Genomic DNA, 18,974 nt, shown 5'->3' on the forward strand with positions numbered 1-18,974 from the left:
ATTGAAAATAGGAATTTTGTGTTTAAGGGGCAAAAGTTACCTTGGAAAAACTTAGTTTTATGGATATGTACTAGGATGCAATTGAGCTGTTATATGGTTGCTGCAGTGCTGGGAGAGTAACAGTCTAATTAGAACATGATCTGTGTAATTGTAATTTTCATAACCATACCTGCAGCACCAATGCCAATGGAAGTTTTGGATTACTCTGTGCATCACAACACTCCTAGCTGTCAATATCTTGTTAAAATTTTCTGGAATTCCTTGCATTTGTTTGAACTCCACCACCAGAAGTGTGACATTCCCAGCAGCACTCCTAATTGTGCCAGCAGAAAAGTTCTTGGTAGACAAAGGTGTGTGCACCAATCTGGAGCCACCTGGGGTCTTGCTCTTTGACCTGCAGAATTCCTCTGCACATCCACGTTGACCTTGCAGTGGGAATGAGCTCCTGAGTAGGCAGCAGTGAGCCTGTGGTGTCCCTGGGGCCTGCTCACACCCTGGTCATCCCCTGCCAGGCATGGAACCCCACACTGGCCTGGGTTGGAAAGGACCTTAAAGCTCCTCCAGAGACACCTCCCACTGTCCCAGGCTGCTCCCAGCCCTGTCCAGCCTGGCCTTGGGCACTGCCAGGGATGCAGGGGCAGCCCCAGCTGCTCTGGGCACCCTGTGCCAGGGCCTGCCCACCCTGCCAGGGAACAATTCCCAATTCCCAATATCCCATCTAAACCTACTCTCTTTCAGTTTGAAGCCATTCCCTGTGTCCTGTCACTCCTTATCTCAGCTCCCTGTGCACAGCCCATGCATTTACACATTAAACACATTTCCAGTCACCTTTTAACAAGTTACTGCTCTGTTTCTCATTTGCTCATTAAATATCAATTAAACACTTTCCTGCATCTTCCACGCCAGGCAGAGAAAAACCACAAACTTATCCAAAACCTCCAGATGCATTTGCTGAGCAGGGACTCTTCCTTTATCGAAACAGGATGACCCCTGTGTGGGGAGAAATGATTCATCTGACTCCATCTTATCAGAAGGCTAATTCATTACTTTATTATACTATATTATTCTATATTATATTACCCTTTATTACATTACATCTAAACTGAATCTGCCAAGCACTCCACTGCACACACTGCACAGAACCTCATGACTGTCAGCTGAGAGTCCCAACACACACACATGCTTGGCCCTTGTCTTGGTTTAGGGCAAATTTGGGAGAAAACCTCCAAAGGGCCCCTCCAGAAAGCAAACCTACATAGTTCCTCCCCCCAACCGGTTTGGGAAGGATTCCTTGGAGAGAAGTGGAAAGAACCTGTTTATTTACCAGGCACAGCACCCCCAGCACACAAAATGAACAATACCAGGTGACACCACTCTGTCACCGCTCTGAAATGATGACAAATTCAGAAAGTCTCTCCTGGGGATGGTCACTCTGCTCTCAGTCCCTCCTGTGCTGGGGCAGCTGCTGCAGCCACAAGGGGCAAACTCTCGGTGTTTGCCAGGTCCCAGTCCGGAGCAGGTTCGAGTAGGTCCAAAAAAGGGAAAGGAGAAACAGTCCAGGGAAAATTCGGACTGCTCAGCTAAACTAACTAATGAGCAGAAGCAAGAGTGAGAGCAAAAGCAAAAAGCAAAAGCAAAAAGCAAAAGCAGCACCATGCACTGCCCTGTCTGTGTGTCCCACCAGCCATGGGGGAGCGGCTGAGAGCAAAACCAAAACAAAATATTTGCTCTTCAGAGCCATTTTTGAAGGCACAGAAGATGATATCCAGCATAAACAGAACACAGGAATGGGGATACAAACATCATAACATCACCCTAGGACAGCCCTGATAGGCCAAGGAAACAAAACACCATCACTCTGGGTAAACAATCTCCACATTGCATTCTACTTTTGCACAAACACAGGCACAGCAAATGAGGTAGGAATTGTTTTCCCTTTCTCTGAGGTTCAGAGAATGTGAAACCCAGAAATATTCTTGGGAAGAATTGTGCCTTTTCTCTGTGAAGAGAAATGTGGTGCCATTCCTTGATGCTGGTTGTTGGTTGTTCTCCCTGCAGGCAGGGGACCAGCCTGACTGTGCCATTCCTTGATGCTGGTTGTCCCTGCAGGCAGGGAGATGTTGGGGAAGATGAAACAGGAGAGCCTTATAAATATGATTGCCCTGCTAAAGATTTTGAGAATATGGAAACTATAAGCGAGGTTGAAATGAAAGCAAGCTTTGAGATCCCTCAGTTACTGAACAACTGGAAAACAATGGTGTGGCCAGCTGAAGGTGATCCCCTTGTGATGGAACAACACCCTCTGCTTGCAGACAGGCCCAAGGGTCAGAGCAGACCCTGCCAGCTTGGCAGAAGGGGCCCAAAGAGGAGTTTGTAGGGTTTAAAATGTAGCACAGGATGGTAATGGAATGATTCTTATAGGCTGTATGAAATGCTGTAGGATTTGTATCTTGTACTAGATTGGTTAGTGAGAATCAGAATATTCAACACAGAAGAAGATTTATTGTATTGTAATGGGAACCTCTTAGCTCTTACGCTTTTACTCTCTCACCCTCTCATCCTCTCTGCCCCTCTCTTCTCTCAGGCCTGCTCTGAGCTGTGCCTGGCAGCTCCCAGCAGGGCCCTGCCCCCAGGCCCTTTGCAGTAAACCCCAAATTCCAGCCCTGGCTGCAGAGATCTCTCATCTCCATCCATCCCCACCGTCCTACCCCCCGACGCTCCTACAGGGACACAAGTCAGACTGTGCCATTCCTTGATGCTGGCTGTTGTTCAGACTGTGCCATTCCTTGATGCTGGTTCTTGTTCAGACTGTGCCATTCCTCGATGCTGGCTGTTGTTCAGACTGTGCCATTCCTTGATGCTGGCTGTTGTTCAGACTGTGCCATTCCTTGATGCTGGCTGTTGTTCAGACTGTGCCATTCCTCGATGCTGGCTGTTGTTCAGACTGTGCCATTCCTTGATGCTGGCTGTTGTTCAGACTGTGCCATTCCTCGATGCTGGTTGTTGTTCAGACTGTGCCATTCCTCGATGCTGGCTGTTGTTCAGACTGTGCCATTCCTTGATGCTGGCTGTTGTTCAGACTGTGCCATTCCTCGATGCTGGCTGTTGTTCAGACTGTGCCATTCCTCGATGCTGGCTGTTGTTCAGACTGTGCCATTCCTTGATGCTGGCTGTTGTTGTTGTTGCTCTCCCTGCAGGCAGGGGGACAAGTCAGACTGCACGTACATTGTGCTGAACGGCCGCCTGCGCTCCGTGCTGCGCATGGACGACGGCAAGAAGCACCTGACCGGGGAGTACGGCCGGGGGGACCTCATTGGAGTGGTGAGAGGGGCCTGTCCCTGGGAAATGGGGTTTGCTCCATGCCAAACACACTCACTCCTGCTCCCATCCCTCAGGCAGCTTTGGGGCTTCCAGAGTTGAAAATCTGGCAAACTCCTTCCAGCCTGGGAAGTTTTTATAGTGGTTGCCGAATGGGTTTGTAAAGAAAGATAAACCCCAAAAACAGTTGTGTTCTGCCCAGTGCTCCTCTGTGCCATGGGTTAGTCTCCTCCCTTTCCTATTCCAGCCTGTTAAATTAGGGCTGGAATAATTGCAGGAATGTGCACTAACTGGGGATTTGAATAAATCCAGTGCCATAGGAGGAGCCAGTTTGGATGAGCCCCACCCTGGAAGTGAGTGGTCCAACCTCCTCAGAGTTAGCAGAGCTGACTTCAAAGCTTTGTCAGGTTTTTCAGGGAGTGTATAATTATTATAGCTATTAAAGCAACTGTTCATTTCAAAATTGTAGTATTTATCCATATTTAATTTCTCTCTTATGTTCATTTTTTGTTCCTCAGACCTAGTTTTGTTTCTCAGACCTAACAGCAGAAATAGGAGTCATAAATATGCGTTGCTTGTTTGATTTTTATATTTAAAATCAGAAGATTTCTGAAGTTCTGAGCTTGTTGTTCAGGCCCTTTTCTGCTTTCTGAGCTGAAAACTAAGCACTGAAAATGTATCTGTTTATAGGCAGAATTAGCATAGCTCTGAAGCCATGTGAATTGGGATTAGTTCTATGGGAAGAAATCCCTTTTTATAGGAATAAAGGGGAAGCAGGAGTCTGAGGCTCCCCTTAGAGACCTGATCCAAAATTTTGTCTGTGTGGTCCATGAGGCAGTTCTGGTGGTGCTCCCAGCAGAGACAGGGCTGGGCTGGACTGCTGCTTGCCCCATATTTGATATTTCCTCGTGCACAGGATTTAGGGATCTCTTCCCACACTCAGTGGGATTGTTTGAGAAGCAAGCCCATGCTGGAATGTGCTTCTAACACAAATTTTATTTGTTTTTTTTTTTTTTTTTCTTTCTTTGGGATACTTCATTAAAGGTAAAATGATGTGGTTTGACAGGAACTAAAGCTGACATCTTTTGTGACTAATCACAATGCTGTGAGGCTTTTTGGGGTCTGAAGAAGGGATTGTCAGTGTCACATCCAGGCATTTTCCTGCTTTCCTCTGCCTGTGATGTTCTGCAGCTTTTCACTGTCGAGCTCCTGGAGTTTTGCAGAGTTCCCAGGTTAAAAACAGACCTGTTCTACTTTCTGAGAGCACTTTTGAGTGACAGGGCAGCATATGGCGCTCAGAGGGTGGGCAGGCCCTGGCACAGGGTGTCCAGAGAAGCTGTGGCTGCTCCTGGATCCCTGGAAGATGCCAAGGCCAGGTTGGATGAAGCAGCCTGGGACAGTGGAGGTGTCCCTGCCCATGGCAGGGGTGGCACTGGATGGGGTTTAAGGTCCTTTCCCACCCAAGCTTTTTTAGAATTCAATGTTTCTATGAAATGGCCTAAACTCCACCTCTCTGTGCAGGTTTTTCCAGGCTGGCCCAGCTGTTTCTCTGGGCAGGAAGGAGGAGGGGGGTTGGTGGAAGGACTGGGCTGTGTTTGCTGTAGCAGGGCCTTGTTTGCTGTGAGTGCCCAGGCAGAGATACAGAAATACCCGTGCAGTTTGTGCCTAAAGCACAAGTCCCTGTTTTGGATCCACGTTATGACATGAATCACGTTGGAGACTTCAGTGACTCTGTGGACGTTGTCATCTCCTTCCTGCCCACAGCTCCCAGCCCCACTGACTCACTCTGCCATTTGTTGGAAGTGTCTCCATGCTCTGGCTGCCTTTTGCAAACATGGGGGAGGATCTGTGAAGAATGCCAGCATTATTTCAGAGGGCATTAGCAAAGCGATATTTTTGCTTTTAAAAAGTTTTGTTTATCCCCTTCTGCAGAATCTGTTATAAACCTTTAAAAACCTGATGAAGGGTTGGGATTTTTTTTTCCTGACATTAACATAATTGGGGTTTTGGGTGCTTGCAGGGAATGAAAGCAGCAGTTGGTGTTGGTAATTGGTTTTTTGGTGAACTGGTGGCTTTGTTCCTCCCCGAACGCCTCCGAGACCCTCCCGTGTCACCCCTAATTGTGAGCACCAAGCAAACAGGGAGTCTTGTAGTCGGTGGCTTTTTGTTTACTGCCTCTGTGTCAGAACTTTAAAATGCCACCTGTCATTTGCATAAGAGATGAGGCTCTGCCATTCCTGCTTGCAGGAGCACAGCAGTGCAGGATGAGGGATTTCAGACAGGATGTTCATTTTCAAGCGTGTGCCTGCGCTCCCGGGGCTCAACTTGTGGCTCAAACTGTTTTGTTCCCTGCACTGACTCAATGGCATCTGTTCCTGAGGTCTGTCAGTGCAGGGGGAGAAGAGCAGATTAGAAACTGAAGTTTCCTTCCCTGTGGAGTTCCTTGAGGAGCTGACAAGGACAGTTCTGTCAGGGGAAAAGGACCCTGACTCTCAGGGAGACTTTTTGGACGGACACTGGCTGCTGTTGGCCCTATTGATGGGCAGCTCCAATCACTGTATCTGGTCACAACTCAGCTTAGAAGCTTCCAAGGAATTTTTAAAGGACAATAATGAATCTGTTAAATAATTCCCTCCCTGAAATACAGTTGACATAAGTCTTGCTTTCTAGAGACTAAGATTTGACGCAGGGGAAATTTTTTAATTTGGTGGTCCATTGCTGTAGATGCACTTAGGGAAAAATGTTGAAATGTCAATTTTATCTACCAGCTAAAGGGTCATGTTTCTTATATTATTATAATTTCTGCCATGCCCTGAGTGATCCCAGAGGATATCAGAGGAGACATCTGTGTGTTGATGGAGTGGAAGGGCTTCTCTTCACCAGCTACTTGTTTAAAATGCTTATCTTAGTCTCTCTTGATGTTGCTGCTTTGGTTTTGATCTTGATTAACCACTGGAAATTGTAGTTTTTACTCTTGCTCTCTTGATCTCATTAGCACTTTTTTGTGTGTGAGAGAGGATTCCCTTTAATTTGATTTTTGTGCCTGTCAATAGCAGGTGTTGGCCCAGGCTCTGAGGTTCTGTTGTTCCTGGCAGTGCTGCTGAGGCTGGGGCAATTATCCCCTGGTTCCTTCCAAACTGCAGGGCAGGTTGTCAGAGCACAGGGTCACAGCTCCAAGCATGTGTTGAGGTAGGGTGTTCTTTGCTTTTTGTACTGTTGGGAGGACAGCAGTGGGTGAGGAGAAGGCAACAAACCCATCAGAGCCATTCCTCAGAGTAATCTGCTGCTGGATTGAAGTTGTTTGTGCACTGCCTCACCCTTCCATCATCGAAGGTGATGGAACCTTCAATGCAATGAGGCCTTTATGCAAGGCCGCCTTTGTCTTCATTGAGTTCTGAAGGATGATTGTGGTGCTGGGGAGATGCCTGAGTGCCAGACAGGTCTTAGAGTTGACTCCAGATATTTTCCAGAGCTGGGTTTTTAGGTGGTGTAAGCTGGGTTTACTGGTAACCCCTCCCAGGACACGGTTGTGTGCAGGGTCTGACCCAAAACCAGTCACCTTTCCAAAACACCTGCTGAGGGGGGAAGCTGCAGCCATGTTTTGATTAATTCAGCACCTTTTCTGCTTCTCTTCAGCAACCAGAAAGTCCCTCTTATCAGGAGGGCTGCACACCATGACTTTTGAGTGCAGAAAGTGCTGAACAAGTGCAGAAAAGCATTTGTGCTCTGACTCTTGGAATACAGGGAGAAATTGCAGAAAAGAACCCTCAGCTGCCAGTGCTGCAGCACACTGGTCCTGCTGGGTAGGAAATAATTTTTTACATTCTTAGAAATAAGGCATTTTAAATATTTTCAGATGTTAAGCTGTTTATCTAATTAAGACAGCTAAATGTCCATGGCTTTTTTTCTCTCTAAAAAGTTGAAAGCCAAGAAGAATCTGTAAATGGCTTATGATTTCCTCAGGGGATTGGAGCATTGTCCTTTGGAAATGTAACACTGTTAGAAATCTTTAATTGCTGTGTAATCCCCAAAGGAATCACACAAGGGGAACTATCAGGATTACACTTGTCAGGCTTGTGTTCTTTATCAGTATTAATGTTATCAGGCAGCTCCAAAGCCAGCTGAATGTCACTGCACCCTCCACTTTAAGGCTGCTTTGCTCTGCCTTTTTAAACATGTGAATTTTTTTTGCCAATTCCTTGTGTTTTTGTGGTTTTGTCAAACCATGACTACTGCATTTGCTGAAGCTGTAAGATACTACAAAGCTGTTTCAGGTGGATTCAGATTATTGGCACCTCAGGCACACTGTGCACAGACTGCAGTTGAGGGAATTGGTGGTGGGTGAGGTTCAGGAACAGAGCTGCAAGAATGGTCCTGCAAGGGATTGTTCTCTTTTCGTCTCTTCCTCTCTCTCTCTCTTGGTAATATATTACCAAAAATTATTATTTTCCTAGCAGCATCTTAGGTATGAACTTGTATTTAAAACAACCAACAAAAGCAAAGCCAAAAAAATCCAAACCATCCAGTGAAACCCACAAACAGCAAACCCCCAATATTTGCCAGCCCCAAAGGGAGGCAGAGGGAGCCTGAGGAATGAGTTCACATTTACACCACTGAATTAGTGTCAGAATGAAATGAGAAGCTGTGTCCTGATTTCCAGGCCCATCTTGAGAGTGTTTTTGTTAAACTCAAATGGCAGAGGGCTTGGTGTGCTGGACCATGTTATTTTTTGAGAGTATGGGGAGCTCTGATGACAGACAGTGATGGAAATTGTGACCTGCTGGGTTCCAGACAGGTGATTTCATGCATTGGGCTGACATTCCTTAGGATATTGGGTGTCTCCTTCTGCTTCCAGCTGAAATCTTGTGATAATTCCAGCTATCAGCTCACTCTTGATACACATCCTGATCCCCTGCAGGACAGCTTTTTACTTCCCATGCCTCCTTCTCCTTTCTCCCTTCCATTTTGAGGGATGCCACATGGAACTGGGCTGGCTGGGAACAGCAAAGGCTAAAATTGCATTCATCCCCTTCAACCCTGGAAAATGCACGAGGCTGTTGAAAATTTTTGTTTTCCTTGATAGAACCTTTTTTTTTTTTCTTTTTGCAGCTCATTAAATAAAAGCCACTGAGATAGAGAGAGATAAAAGTGATCCTTGTCATCACCACCAGAATGCTTGGATGGCTCTGAGTGGTGGGAGCAGAGTGCAGTGGGGTGGCAGGAAGGATTTTTGGGAGAAGAGTCAGCAGTGGAGGGTGGGGAAGGGTCTCTGATAAAGTTCCAGCCAGCTTTGGGACTCTGTGTGGAGCTGAGTTGAAAGGAATTGGATCTCTCCCTTCTAGGAAGTATCTGAGCAGCTCATCATGGGTTGTTCTCTCTTTTCTGTTCTGGAAGTTCAGGTATCCTTCACTCAGAGAGGAGCAGCCTGCCCAGGGCACTGCCCTTGCAGATCCTCTTTCAACAGCCTGGTGAAATGTGATGGTTTTGTTGGGTGTTTGGTGTGGGTGTCTCAGGTGGCTTCTGACAGGGGTTTTGCTGGTGGTTGGACTGTAATGTTGGGTTTAGGGCAGCACAACATGCATGAAACTTCAAATCTCTCCTATGGCCACACATATACAAGGAGTAAAACTGAAATACAGGAGGCTGAGCTTTTACCAATTCCCTTCCTAGCTTTAATCTTCCTCTTTTTTGTCCCTTAATGATGTTCACAGCTGCAACAGATCTGTCATTGCACTGCTACAAAGTGCAGGCTCAGTCCTTTGGGGAGAACCTGTGGGATGACTCCATCTGCCCTAATTACAAAACACAGCAAGCTCAGCCTTGTTTCATTTTTGTTTTTTAGATCTGCTCTTGCATATAGCCATGTACAGATACACAAGACTTCCAGGCATGAGTGTGTGTAAACCTTTCATGGCTTTTTAATACATTTATCTATTAAAAATGGAGAGAGGGAGGTTTGGATTCCTCTTTGCACACAGCAGAAGGGCTGGCTGTCCTCAGTCACGGGGTTAGCTTGGCACACAGGAGATTGCAGAAGGTGGTTGTGAACAACTTTGAAGAGTACATGGTGTTCTGAGTTCATCCACTGGCACTGCTCCCACAAATAGCATCAATTTGCAGTTTGTCTGGTTGCTCTTCCCACTCATTCACTGCTTCCAGCAGTGTCTCCTCCTTTGTCCTTTTCTGATACAAACAAGTTGATATTTCAGGTCCTTCTGAGCTGGGGCTGGAGCAAACACTGTTGGGATGAGCATCCTCTGCTGCTCCAGGTGCAAATGAGCTGGAGAAAGGTGTGAGGGCAGCGTGTTCAAACCAAAAAAAAATCAATGTTCCATGTAGTGTTAGGTTGCCCTTTGTGTTACATTGGTGATGTTGCCTCACTGGATTCAGTTGCAGCAGCAGCAGCTCCTGCCCTGGTCTGGACAAAGACACTGCTGTGACAAGCACAGGTGGCTCTTCTGTGCTCTTCTAGTGCTGGTGTTGGCCTTGACACACAGGTGTGCTACCTGTCAGCTGCCTCACTGCCTGGCCCTGCTCCAGAGCCCCCTGAACTGGCAGCAGATGTCAGTGTTGGTGTTTCTCCTCCAAATCCCTCCTTGGGTGTGTGCCCTTCCATCCCTCTCATTGTGTCCCCTCTGTGCTGGCCTTTCCCCAGCACCCTGGGCTGAGCTGGTGGCTTTGTGGAGAGCCTGGGCTGGGCTGTGGGTGGAGTGGGGTGGGTGTTTCAGGATGGAGGGAGCAGTTCTGGCAGTTGGTCTCTCCAGAGGGGGGTGGGTGTCTGTGCACCCCCAGTGTCACCCAGTTGTGTCCCTGTGAGGACAGGCCCTGCCTGTCCTTGATGCTCCTGGTGGGAGCCAAGCCTGTGCTGGAGAGAAGACAATACAAGTATCAGGCTAATTACCAGACACTGATTGTGGCTGTCTTGGAGGACAATTTGGAAAATGAAGAGTTTCACAGAATTCACAGAGCCACCAGGTTGAAGAGACCTTGAAGATCATCGAGTCCAACCCAGCCCCAACCCCTCCACTCAACCCTGGCACCCAGTGCCACATCCAGGCTTTGTTAAACACACCCAGGCATGGGGACTCCACCACCTCCCTGGGCAGCCATTCCAGAACTTTATCACTCCTTCTGTAAAAAACTTTTTCCTGATACCCAACCTGAATTTCCCTTGGTGCAGCTCGAGGCTGTGTGCTCTGGTTGTGTCAGTGCTGCTGGAGAAAGAGCCCAGCCCCAGCTGAGCACAGGCACCTTTCAGGAGCTGTGAGAGTGATGGGGGCAGCCCTGAGTCTCCTTTGCTCCAGGCTGAGCACCCCCAGCTCCCTCAGGGCTTCCTCACAGGGTTTGTGTTCCCAGCCCCTCTCCAGCCTCGCTGCCCCCTCTGGACACGCTCCAGGTCCTCAATGTCCTTCCCAAGCTGAGGGGCCAGGACTGGACACAGTTTAAGCTGCATAATTTAATAATCCTTGGGGTCCTGACCTGCTTCCCAGGGTCTCCTTGTACCTGGTGCTTTCCCTTGTGTGCTCTTACACGAGGGTCTGAAGGAGGCTTCCCTTGGTGAGGAGAGATTGCTGCTTTTTGTGAGCTGGCAGCAAGGAAAAATCAATGGGAGAGGAAGAAATATGATGTGTGAGAGAATGACAGATTCTTGGTTGGAATAGTGACCATAATGAAGAGGAACTGAAGAAGTGTATTACAAAAGTGGATGGGATGGGAAGAACCAGTGGTGTAAATGTGCTCCTGGCTGGAGGCTGGGGAGAGCAGGCCTGTGGCTCTGAACATCGCACTGGACGTGTCTGCTCATGCACTGGATCTGCTTGAAATCTCACTTGAAAAGAAATAATCTCCACAAGAAACTACTTGGAAATAATCTGCATTTTTAGTGGCTGCTGCCTGTGAGAAAAGTCACCCAAACAGTTTGTTAAATTTGTCTGGAGAAGCAACATTTTCCTGCCAGCGAATTGCCTGCCCTGCACCAGCCCCAGTTTGCTCCAGGAAGTCTCAGAGATGCTGAAGCCTGAGCAGCAGAACTGTGCTCAACACACTGGGGCTGTGCACACACCAAAAATTAAGCAAATAAAGCGATTTCTTGAATGCAGCTCATAAAGGAATTTGTACTTAGAGCAACTGGCAGAATATGCCACTTGCTGGTTTTCACTTCCCAACTGTGTCATTTGGAAAGCTGTAAAGAGCTGTTAGGAATGACTGTTGGAAATGAAGTCAAAAGAGGTCATGAGAGTATAAATTGCTTTTCCCCTCCCTGTAAAAAATTTACAGCAGCACTTTTTCTTCAGAAAGAACTTGTAAGGCAGGGATGTGAATCATGTGCATCGTATGGGATGGAGGCAGCAAAACCTGCTTTTGTCACTCTTTGATACTGAGCTAAGAGAAGGTGTGGGAATAATGGAATTGCAGACTGGTTTGGCTTTAAAAGGACCTTAAAACTCATCCAGTTCCATCCTTCTGCCCCTTTCACTTGATTGCTCAAAACCCCTCCCTGTCAGAATTCAGTGGAACAGCACAAAGAGCACAGGTCTGGTTTTAGGGGGTTTTTATTTGTTTTGTGTTGGGAACAACAGAACCACAGCAATGCAGGAGGGCTCTCACCCATGGCCATATCATGATCAGTTATCCAGAACCATGGGGTGTGTAACACTGGAAATGGTTCTGTGCTCTCTCATTCGAATTATTCCAGCATTTGAGACACTGTTCCTGTGCAATTCCCCCAAATTAGAGGGAGTGAAAGTGAAGGCAGTGATGGATGACAGATTTCTGAGGGTGGGCTGAGATACAGAGGGATTTTGAGGATGAGGAGCCAAGGGGTTGACCTTGGAGACAGGGGAGTGGTGAAGGGAGCATTCAGCATTTTTGTAGGGCTGCTAAAACAAAGCACAGCAGGATTTCAGAGAGATGGAGTTCCAAGTGAAATTAGCACTGCAGTGTGGGCCTGCTGAGTTTATTGCTTGAGAGAAAACCAAACAACACCAGATAATGAGGAGGCAAAGAGAAGAGCAGCCAGTCCAGGCTGAGCAAGGACAGGGTGGGCTCAGCAGTGAGGGAACTCCAGGAAAAGCAGAGAATTCTTGGAGGGAGAGAGAACAGCAACAACAAAGGCAAATGCAGGAAACTGAGAGAGAAGGCCAGAAATGGGCAGTGAGGTGGAACTTACTTAGAAGCTTGTGAGGAAGGAGGAGGAGGAGTGGATGTGACACGAGAAGAACAAAGAGGTACAATTGCCTCGGGCAAGAGAAGGATTGTGTTGGCCTGAGGTGAAGTGGGAAAGATTCCACGGGTTCTTTCTGCACTGGAGCAAATGCTGTGCTCATGCTGGTGAGGATGAGTGATGCTAATGGAAGTCTGGGAAGGAGCTCAAGAGAGAACCTTGGGTGATTATGAAACCAAATATCTAAATAAACATTCTCTCCAGTCAGGTTCAATAAGATCTGAAAGATAATAATAACATTATCTGAAAGATAATAATCTGAAAGATCTTGAAACATTTGGTTATTAATGTTACTGTGGGGGTGGTTTTGTGTTGTTTGCTGCAGCTGTGGTGGGTGATCAGAGTGTTAAATTTCCCTTTTTGTGACCAAGGAAATAATGCTATGGTCTTCTGAGCACAAGTGGATTTTGTTCATTTTGAAGTTCAAGCTGGATCTCTGAGTCTTGTACTTTACAAACCTGGAAAAACAAGAAAACCTGTTCCAAAGGTTCACTGGGCAGAGGAGTCCAAGGATTTGAACGTGGTTTAAGATAGAAATGATTTTAAATACTTAAATGGTATGAGACTTCTTGTTTTTCCTAAGCAAGAAGAAAAATATCCTAACCTCTGAACAGCTGATACCTCAAATGGTTTATTAAAAATACAAAGTAAAAAAAGTGTTATTTTCAGGGGAGAGCTGCAACTCAATGTTGGAATGTTTTTGATCTCCAAAGGAGATGGGAATAGCCAAAACCAAGTGGGTTTGGCAGATTTCCATGAGCAGAAAATGTAGAACCAGTGCAAAAAAGGCTCTAAAACCACAGGCTGTGAAGAGGGGAAAGTGTGGTGAAAGTTGAGAATCATCCTGCAGCTGATCCAAATGAGAGCCCTCACACTTCAGTGAAGAGGAAGTATTTCATTAATTATTGAATCCCAGAATTATTTAGGTGAGAAGGGACCTTAAAGCCCATCCAGTGCCAGCCCTGCCATGGCAGGGACACCTCCCACTGTCCCAGGTGCTCCCAGCCCTGCCCAGCCTGGCCTTGGGCACTGCCAGGGATCCAGGGGCAGCCCCAGTTGCTCTGGGATAATTAATAAGTGAATAATGGGGACTATTAATAAATACAGAGATTGGGAACTCAGATGATTATACTCAAGGGGAAAGCACAGTGTGAATTTCCTTGTGTACAGTGTCTGGGACCCAGATATTTTCCATGCTGGAACACTGGGGTGTATTTAAATGAAAATATCAAAGATTTCCATAGTACCTGTATGCAAGAACAGTCCAAGGTCCAGTTTCTGTAATCACTGGGAATTGCAGTCAGCACTTGCAGGGGTCTCTGGGACTGGTGGTGGTGCAAATCTGGGTATTTGAATGGCTCCTTGGGAAGGAGGTTTGGAAAAGATCTCCCTGTGCCCTCTGCTCTGTCAAAAAGACAAAGTTCCACTTGGGAGCTCAAAACCCCTCCCTGTGGCTGTGTTTAAAGTTAAAATTTAATTGCCTTTTCTACAAATTTACAAATTTCATCTTTTCTGAAAGGCTCAGGAGCCCCTTGGAGCACAGTTGGTTTTATGCTCTCATATATCACAGAAATTGTGGCAAAGGATCTCGGACAGTTTGAGCGTTTTTCTTCTTGATACAAATTAAACTCAGTCAAGAGCTGAGAGGAAAGGTTTGATTTTAACAGCTGAAACTCTTAACCTCCTTTCAGGAGAAGGAAGGTAAATTACAGAGCCAAGAACCTGTGATAAAAAGCTGGTAATAGGGGAGGGAGATAAACCAGAACATCTTATACAGCCCTTTGGGGAGCCTTTAGAAGGTTTGTTTCTCCATAAATGTATGTACAAAGATGATTTTTTTTGCCCTTCTATATAATTAGTTTAAAATGTGATGACAGAACAAAATATCCCTGGAACCCGAGCAAAAAACAAAAGCTGGGGTTTGCAAAATGAAGGTGCTTTAAATTTCCCTGTGCAGTTTTGCATGCAGAGCAGTTGGTGCTGGTGAAATTCAAGTTAATCTTGGCAAGTTGATCTCAGTTTTCTGGACTAATGGCAAGTTTTTGAGCTCAAGATATTCTGCTTGGCTGGATTATCCATTTTGTGAGCATGGAGCCTTCCAAGGATGGATCTTGGTGGAAGTGGGATCACTGAGCTGTGTGTTTTCCACAAGGCATTTTAAAATTATTATTATTAGTAGTAGTAGTAGTATTAGTATTATTAGTATTATTACTATTATTATTATTACATATCTGGTGCTCATTTTGTGTGTCTGAGCCCATAGTAGTGTGAGGAATTAATTGCTTCTGTTGGAATTTGCTGTCAATATAAGCTTTAAAAAAAATCATGAAAAAAAGCCCCAAAAATCAATCAAACAAATAAAACCATCAACCCCCCCGACCTCTAAACAACTCAAACAGCTCTAAGCTGATATATTATTTATTTCTTTTTCTAGTGGAAAATTAAAAATGCAAAGTCATGTTCACTTTGATTTGAAATGTGAGTAAATTGCAGTTAGGGAGGGATTTTTCTGTTTGTGTTTTAACCTCGGTAATTACAGCTGCTACAGCAACAACCATTCTTTTGGAAATGGCTGATCCATGGATTTTAAGCCCAATAAAAGTTGTCTGCTGCTGGAACTGCCAGGATGGAGCACCAGGCTGTAAAGGCTGTGGCTCCAGTGGTGCTGCAGGATAAGGCACTGGCCATGAGAAGAGACTTCAGCAGGAAATTGCATTTCTGCATTTCCACACAGCACAAGAGGCAGTGGCAGCTCTGGGGCAGGTGGGGATTTGGGCAGCAGCTGCATTTTGGGTTTTTTACCCCAGGTTGTTTTAAATGGTGGCAGAATCTCCATAAAGGAGCAAATCTTTGTATAACTCTCTTTGTGTCACCATCTTCTTTATACTTCTACTGTCAATAAAATAGATGTTTCTAGGTGGAATAATCGGGCACTGGTCAGGGAGGTGTGTTCTGGTGTGGATTTTCCTTGTCTGGACACAGCCCTGAGTGACTGCTTGAGCAGGGAGGTGGGACTGGATGAGCTCCAGTGCTCCCTTCCAGCCTGAACCATTCAGGCATTCCTCTTTACACAGCACATGCAAACATACATATGTAAAAAAAAAATTAAATAGTGAAAAAACAATGCTCATTTTTGGCTCAAATGTGCTGATTTGCCCCTAGAATCCCTGGGTAGTTTAGGTTGGAAGAGACCTGCAAGCTCATCTTGTTGCCACCTCTGTCATGGGCAGGGACACTTTTCACCAGCCCAGGTTGCTCAAGGCCCACCCAGCCTGCTCTCACCACTTTTTTTTAGTTTTTAGAAAGTCTCAATTATTTCAAGGTCATTGCTATTTATCTCCCTGAAGTAAAATGGAAATGTTTCAGGGTGGCATTGAGGAAAGAGGGAGCAAGTAGAGAAACAGGGTTTTCCTGGCTTTGTCACCATTAGCACTGAGGGTGGAAAGCCCTCAGGGCTGCTGTGGTGCTGACTTCACTCTGGGGGCTCCCTGGGGCTGTTTCTGTGAGAAACTGCAGCTGCCCCATGGCAGAGGGATTTGGGCTGCAGAGATGGTTGTGGCAGCTGTGGTGCCCTGGGTGCCACCCCTGGGACAGGCAGGGCTCTGCTCCAGGTGTGTGGGAGCAGCTGGGGTCCTTGGGAAGGCTTCAGCCCCTTGGTGCTGCTGTTTGGTGTTTGGTACAGGCTGGGAACTGTCCCCATGCTCTGATGCTGTCCCTCTGCTCTGTCCTTCATGCTGGCCCTGGTGCTCTCTCTCTGTCCCTGGTGCTCTGGTGCTCTGTCCCTGATGCTCTCTCTGTCCCTGAAGCTGTCCCTGTGCTCTGTCCCTGATGCTCTCTCTGTCCCTGAAGCTGTCCCTGTGCTCTGTCCCTGATGCTCTCTCTGTCCCTGTGCTCTGTCCCTGATGCTCTCTCTGTCCCTCATGCTCTGTCCCTGATGCTCTGTCCCTGATGCTCTCTCTGTCCCTGAAGCTCTGTCCCTGTGCTCTGTCCCTCATGCTCTCTCTGTCCCTCATGCTCTGTCCCTGATGCTCTGTCCCTGATGCTCTCTCTGTCCCTGAAGCTGTCCCTGATGCTCTGTCCCTGGTGCTCTCTCTGTCCCTCATGCTCTGTCACTCGTGCTGTCCCTGAAGCTCTGCCCCTGGTGCTCTCTCTGTCCCTGTGCTCTGTCCCTGTGCTCTGTCCCTGATTCTGTCCCTGTGCTCTGTCCCTGGTGCTCTGTCCCTGTCCCTGATTCTGTCCCTGTGTTGCAGGTGGAGGCCCTGACCCACCAGCCCAGAGCCACCACGGTGCACGCGGTGCGGGACTCGGAGCTGGCCAAGCTCCCCGAGGGGGCCCTGATCTCCATCAAACGCAAATTCCCCCAGGTAAGGGAATTAAAAGCATTTTCCTGTCTCTCTCCAAGGATGTCTGGGAGGCTCCAGCTGCCTGTTAGCACCACATCCTCTGGGTTTTCTGAGTGATTGATGAATTCTGAGGAAACATCGCGTGCTCCTTGTCTGCCTGAGCGGATCCATCCCAGACTTCCAGCAGCTTTCCTTGCTCTGTCCTCTCATCAATTGTAGCAGGTTTTTATTGCAGGGCTGCTTTGTGTATCTGGGAGGAGTTCTGCTTAAATGCAGGATGTTAGCAAAGTGGAAATCACTTAGTGCTACTGATGGGAAATGCAAGTTTGGCTTCTAAAATCCCTTAAAAAATGTTATTCATTCCTCCTCCTCCTCCTGGGGCTCAGAGGAAGGGAAGTTATCTCCATCCCAGTTATCTCCATCCCAGTTATCTCTCTCACAGTTATCTCCAACTCAGTTATCTCCATCCCAGTTATCATCTCCATCCCAGTTATCTCCAAGGCTCCACCCTTGGTTCTCTGTACCTTTATTGCCACAGCTTTGATATTTGGGGGTGGGTTCCCTCTTCCTGCCATTTTAGGTTGTCAGTCCTCCTTCTGCAGCTGCCAAATCTGTCTGTCCTGAAGACTCTGATTGCTCTCTTTGAATCCATCAGCTCATCCATCTTCTTTAATTCACTTGACATTATATCTCTCTCCTGCAAATTTGGAGACTGACGGACTTGAAATTTAATTCTTTTGTCCCTAAGTGCATCAGGGACATTATACTAAGCACTAAATCATTGCATTGGCCTTACAGGCAATTCTTTAATGCTGTTACTTCACATTATTTATGATTTGTCATTTTGCTGTCTTGAAGACCTAGGTTTTTTTTAAAATCAGCATTCTTTGAAAAAATCCTCCAAAAATAATAAACCTGATTTAAATACTTTAAATAAACCTGTTTTAAATTCTATTGCTTTCCTAGCACCTATAATAACTTTTTTTTAAACTGTACAATATAAAGCCTCAATTCAGGCATTTTCATAGTACCAAAATGGTGGAGTTTTTTCTGTGTTATTGCCAGGAGAATTTAATTATGACAATAAGTGTTCAGAAGTTATGTCCGTGAAAAATAATCTTTCTGGTTTCCCTGTAAAGATGATTTTTGCTGAAGTGTTTCTGAATTTCTGTTGGGGCTTATTAAGGCACTTCTGGTCCCTGGAACTCACTTGAACAGACCTGTGAGTTTATTCCTCTCCATTTAATATCATTCCCTGCCCAGGTTCATGAACTGGGAGCTCAGTACAGAGCTCCCCACAAACTGGGGACATCCCAAACATGTGACATCCACTGTGGGGCTGCTGTCAACCATCCCTGTCCTTGTGACTGACCCAGGAGGGAGGGAATGACCCAGGGAGGATTCAAACCCACCTTTCTGCTTGTGTAGTGAGTGATTTTAAATGTAACTGCTAAACATACAGACTGTAAATTTCCAGTGTCACAGACTGGTTTGGGTTGGAAGGGACCTTAAAATTTATCCTGTTCCACCCCTGCCATGGGCACGGAACCTTCCCCTAGACCTGGTTGCTCCAAGCCTATCCAGCCTGGCCTAAACACTGAGCAATGCCTTGAGCACTGCTCTGCGCTAAGGCTGGGTTCTAATTCTGCCTCTTTATCTGGGGCAGGAATTTATTTCAGTGTCTCTCTTCCCTTTCTGCCAGCTGGCAGAGCTGTTTTCCCCTGAACAGTGATCTCTGTGGAGCTGTGAATCTCTTTGCTTTGCAGTTAAAATTGAGCTTGAGTGTTACATTTATAGCACAATTCAAAACATTTATTTGTAATAGAATTCAAACATCTTCCCATGTATAAAGAGTAAAGCCCATCAGCCTCAAATTCCTGACCTTTTTCAGTATGGAATCAGTTTTCTCTAGAGTTGCCTATAGTCTGGCTGATTAGTTGCAATGAAACAAAATGCTAAAATAGATATTTTAAGGAAATGTGTTGCAACACAGGTTGTTAGAAAGACACATTCGTGCTGCTGTGTGAGGTCTCGAAATTCTAAGTAGATGTTAAACTGGTGTAAAATGTGAGAACTTGCATTTTTTTTCC

General features: G+C 46.4%; 1 protein-coding gene across 2 annotated transcripts in view; it reads left to right on the forward strand.

Annotated features, from left to right (window-relative positions):
• PNPLA7 (patatin like phospholipase domain containing 7) overlaps positions 1–18,974 on the forward strand; it is a 134,105-nt gene that overhangs the window by 39,826 nt on the left and 75,305 nt on the right. For both annotated transcript variants that reach the window (XM_036394025.2, XM_036394027.2), the window contains exons 19-20: positions 3,198–3,321; positions 16,792–16,905. In XM_036394025.2, the coding sequence (XP_036249918.1) occupies positions 3,198–3,321; positions 16,792–16,905 (238 nt within the window). The remainder of the gene's footprint in view (positions 1–3,197; positions 3,322–16,791; positions 16,906–18,974) is intronic.

This window comes from Molothrus ater, chromosome 20 (assembly GCF_012460135.2).
Source record: "Molothrus ater isolate BHLD 08-10-18 breed brown headed cowbird chromosome 20, BPBGC_Mater_1.1, whole genome shotgun sequence".
Classification (NCBI taxonomy): Eukaryota; Metazoa; Chordata; class Aves; order Passeriformes; family Icteridae; genus Molothrus; species Molothrus ater.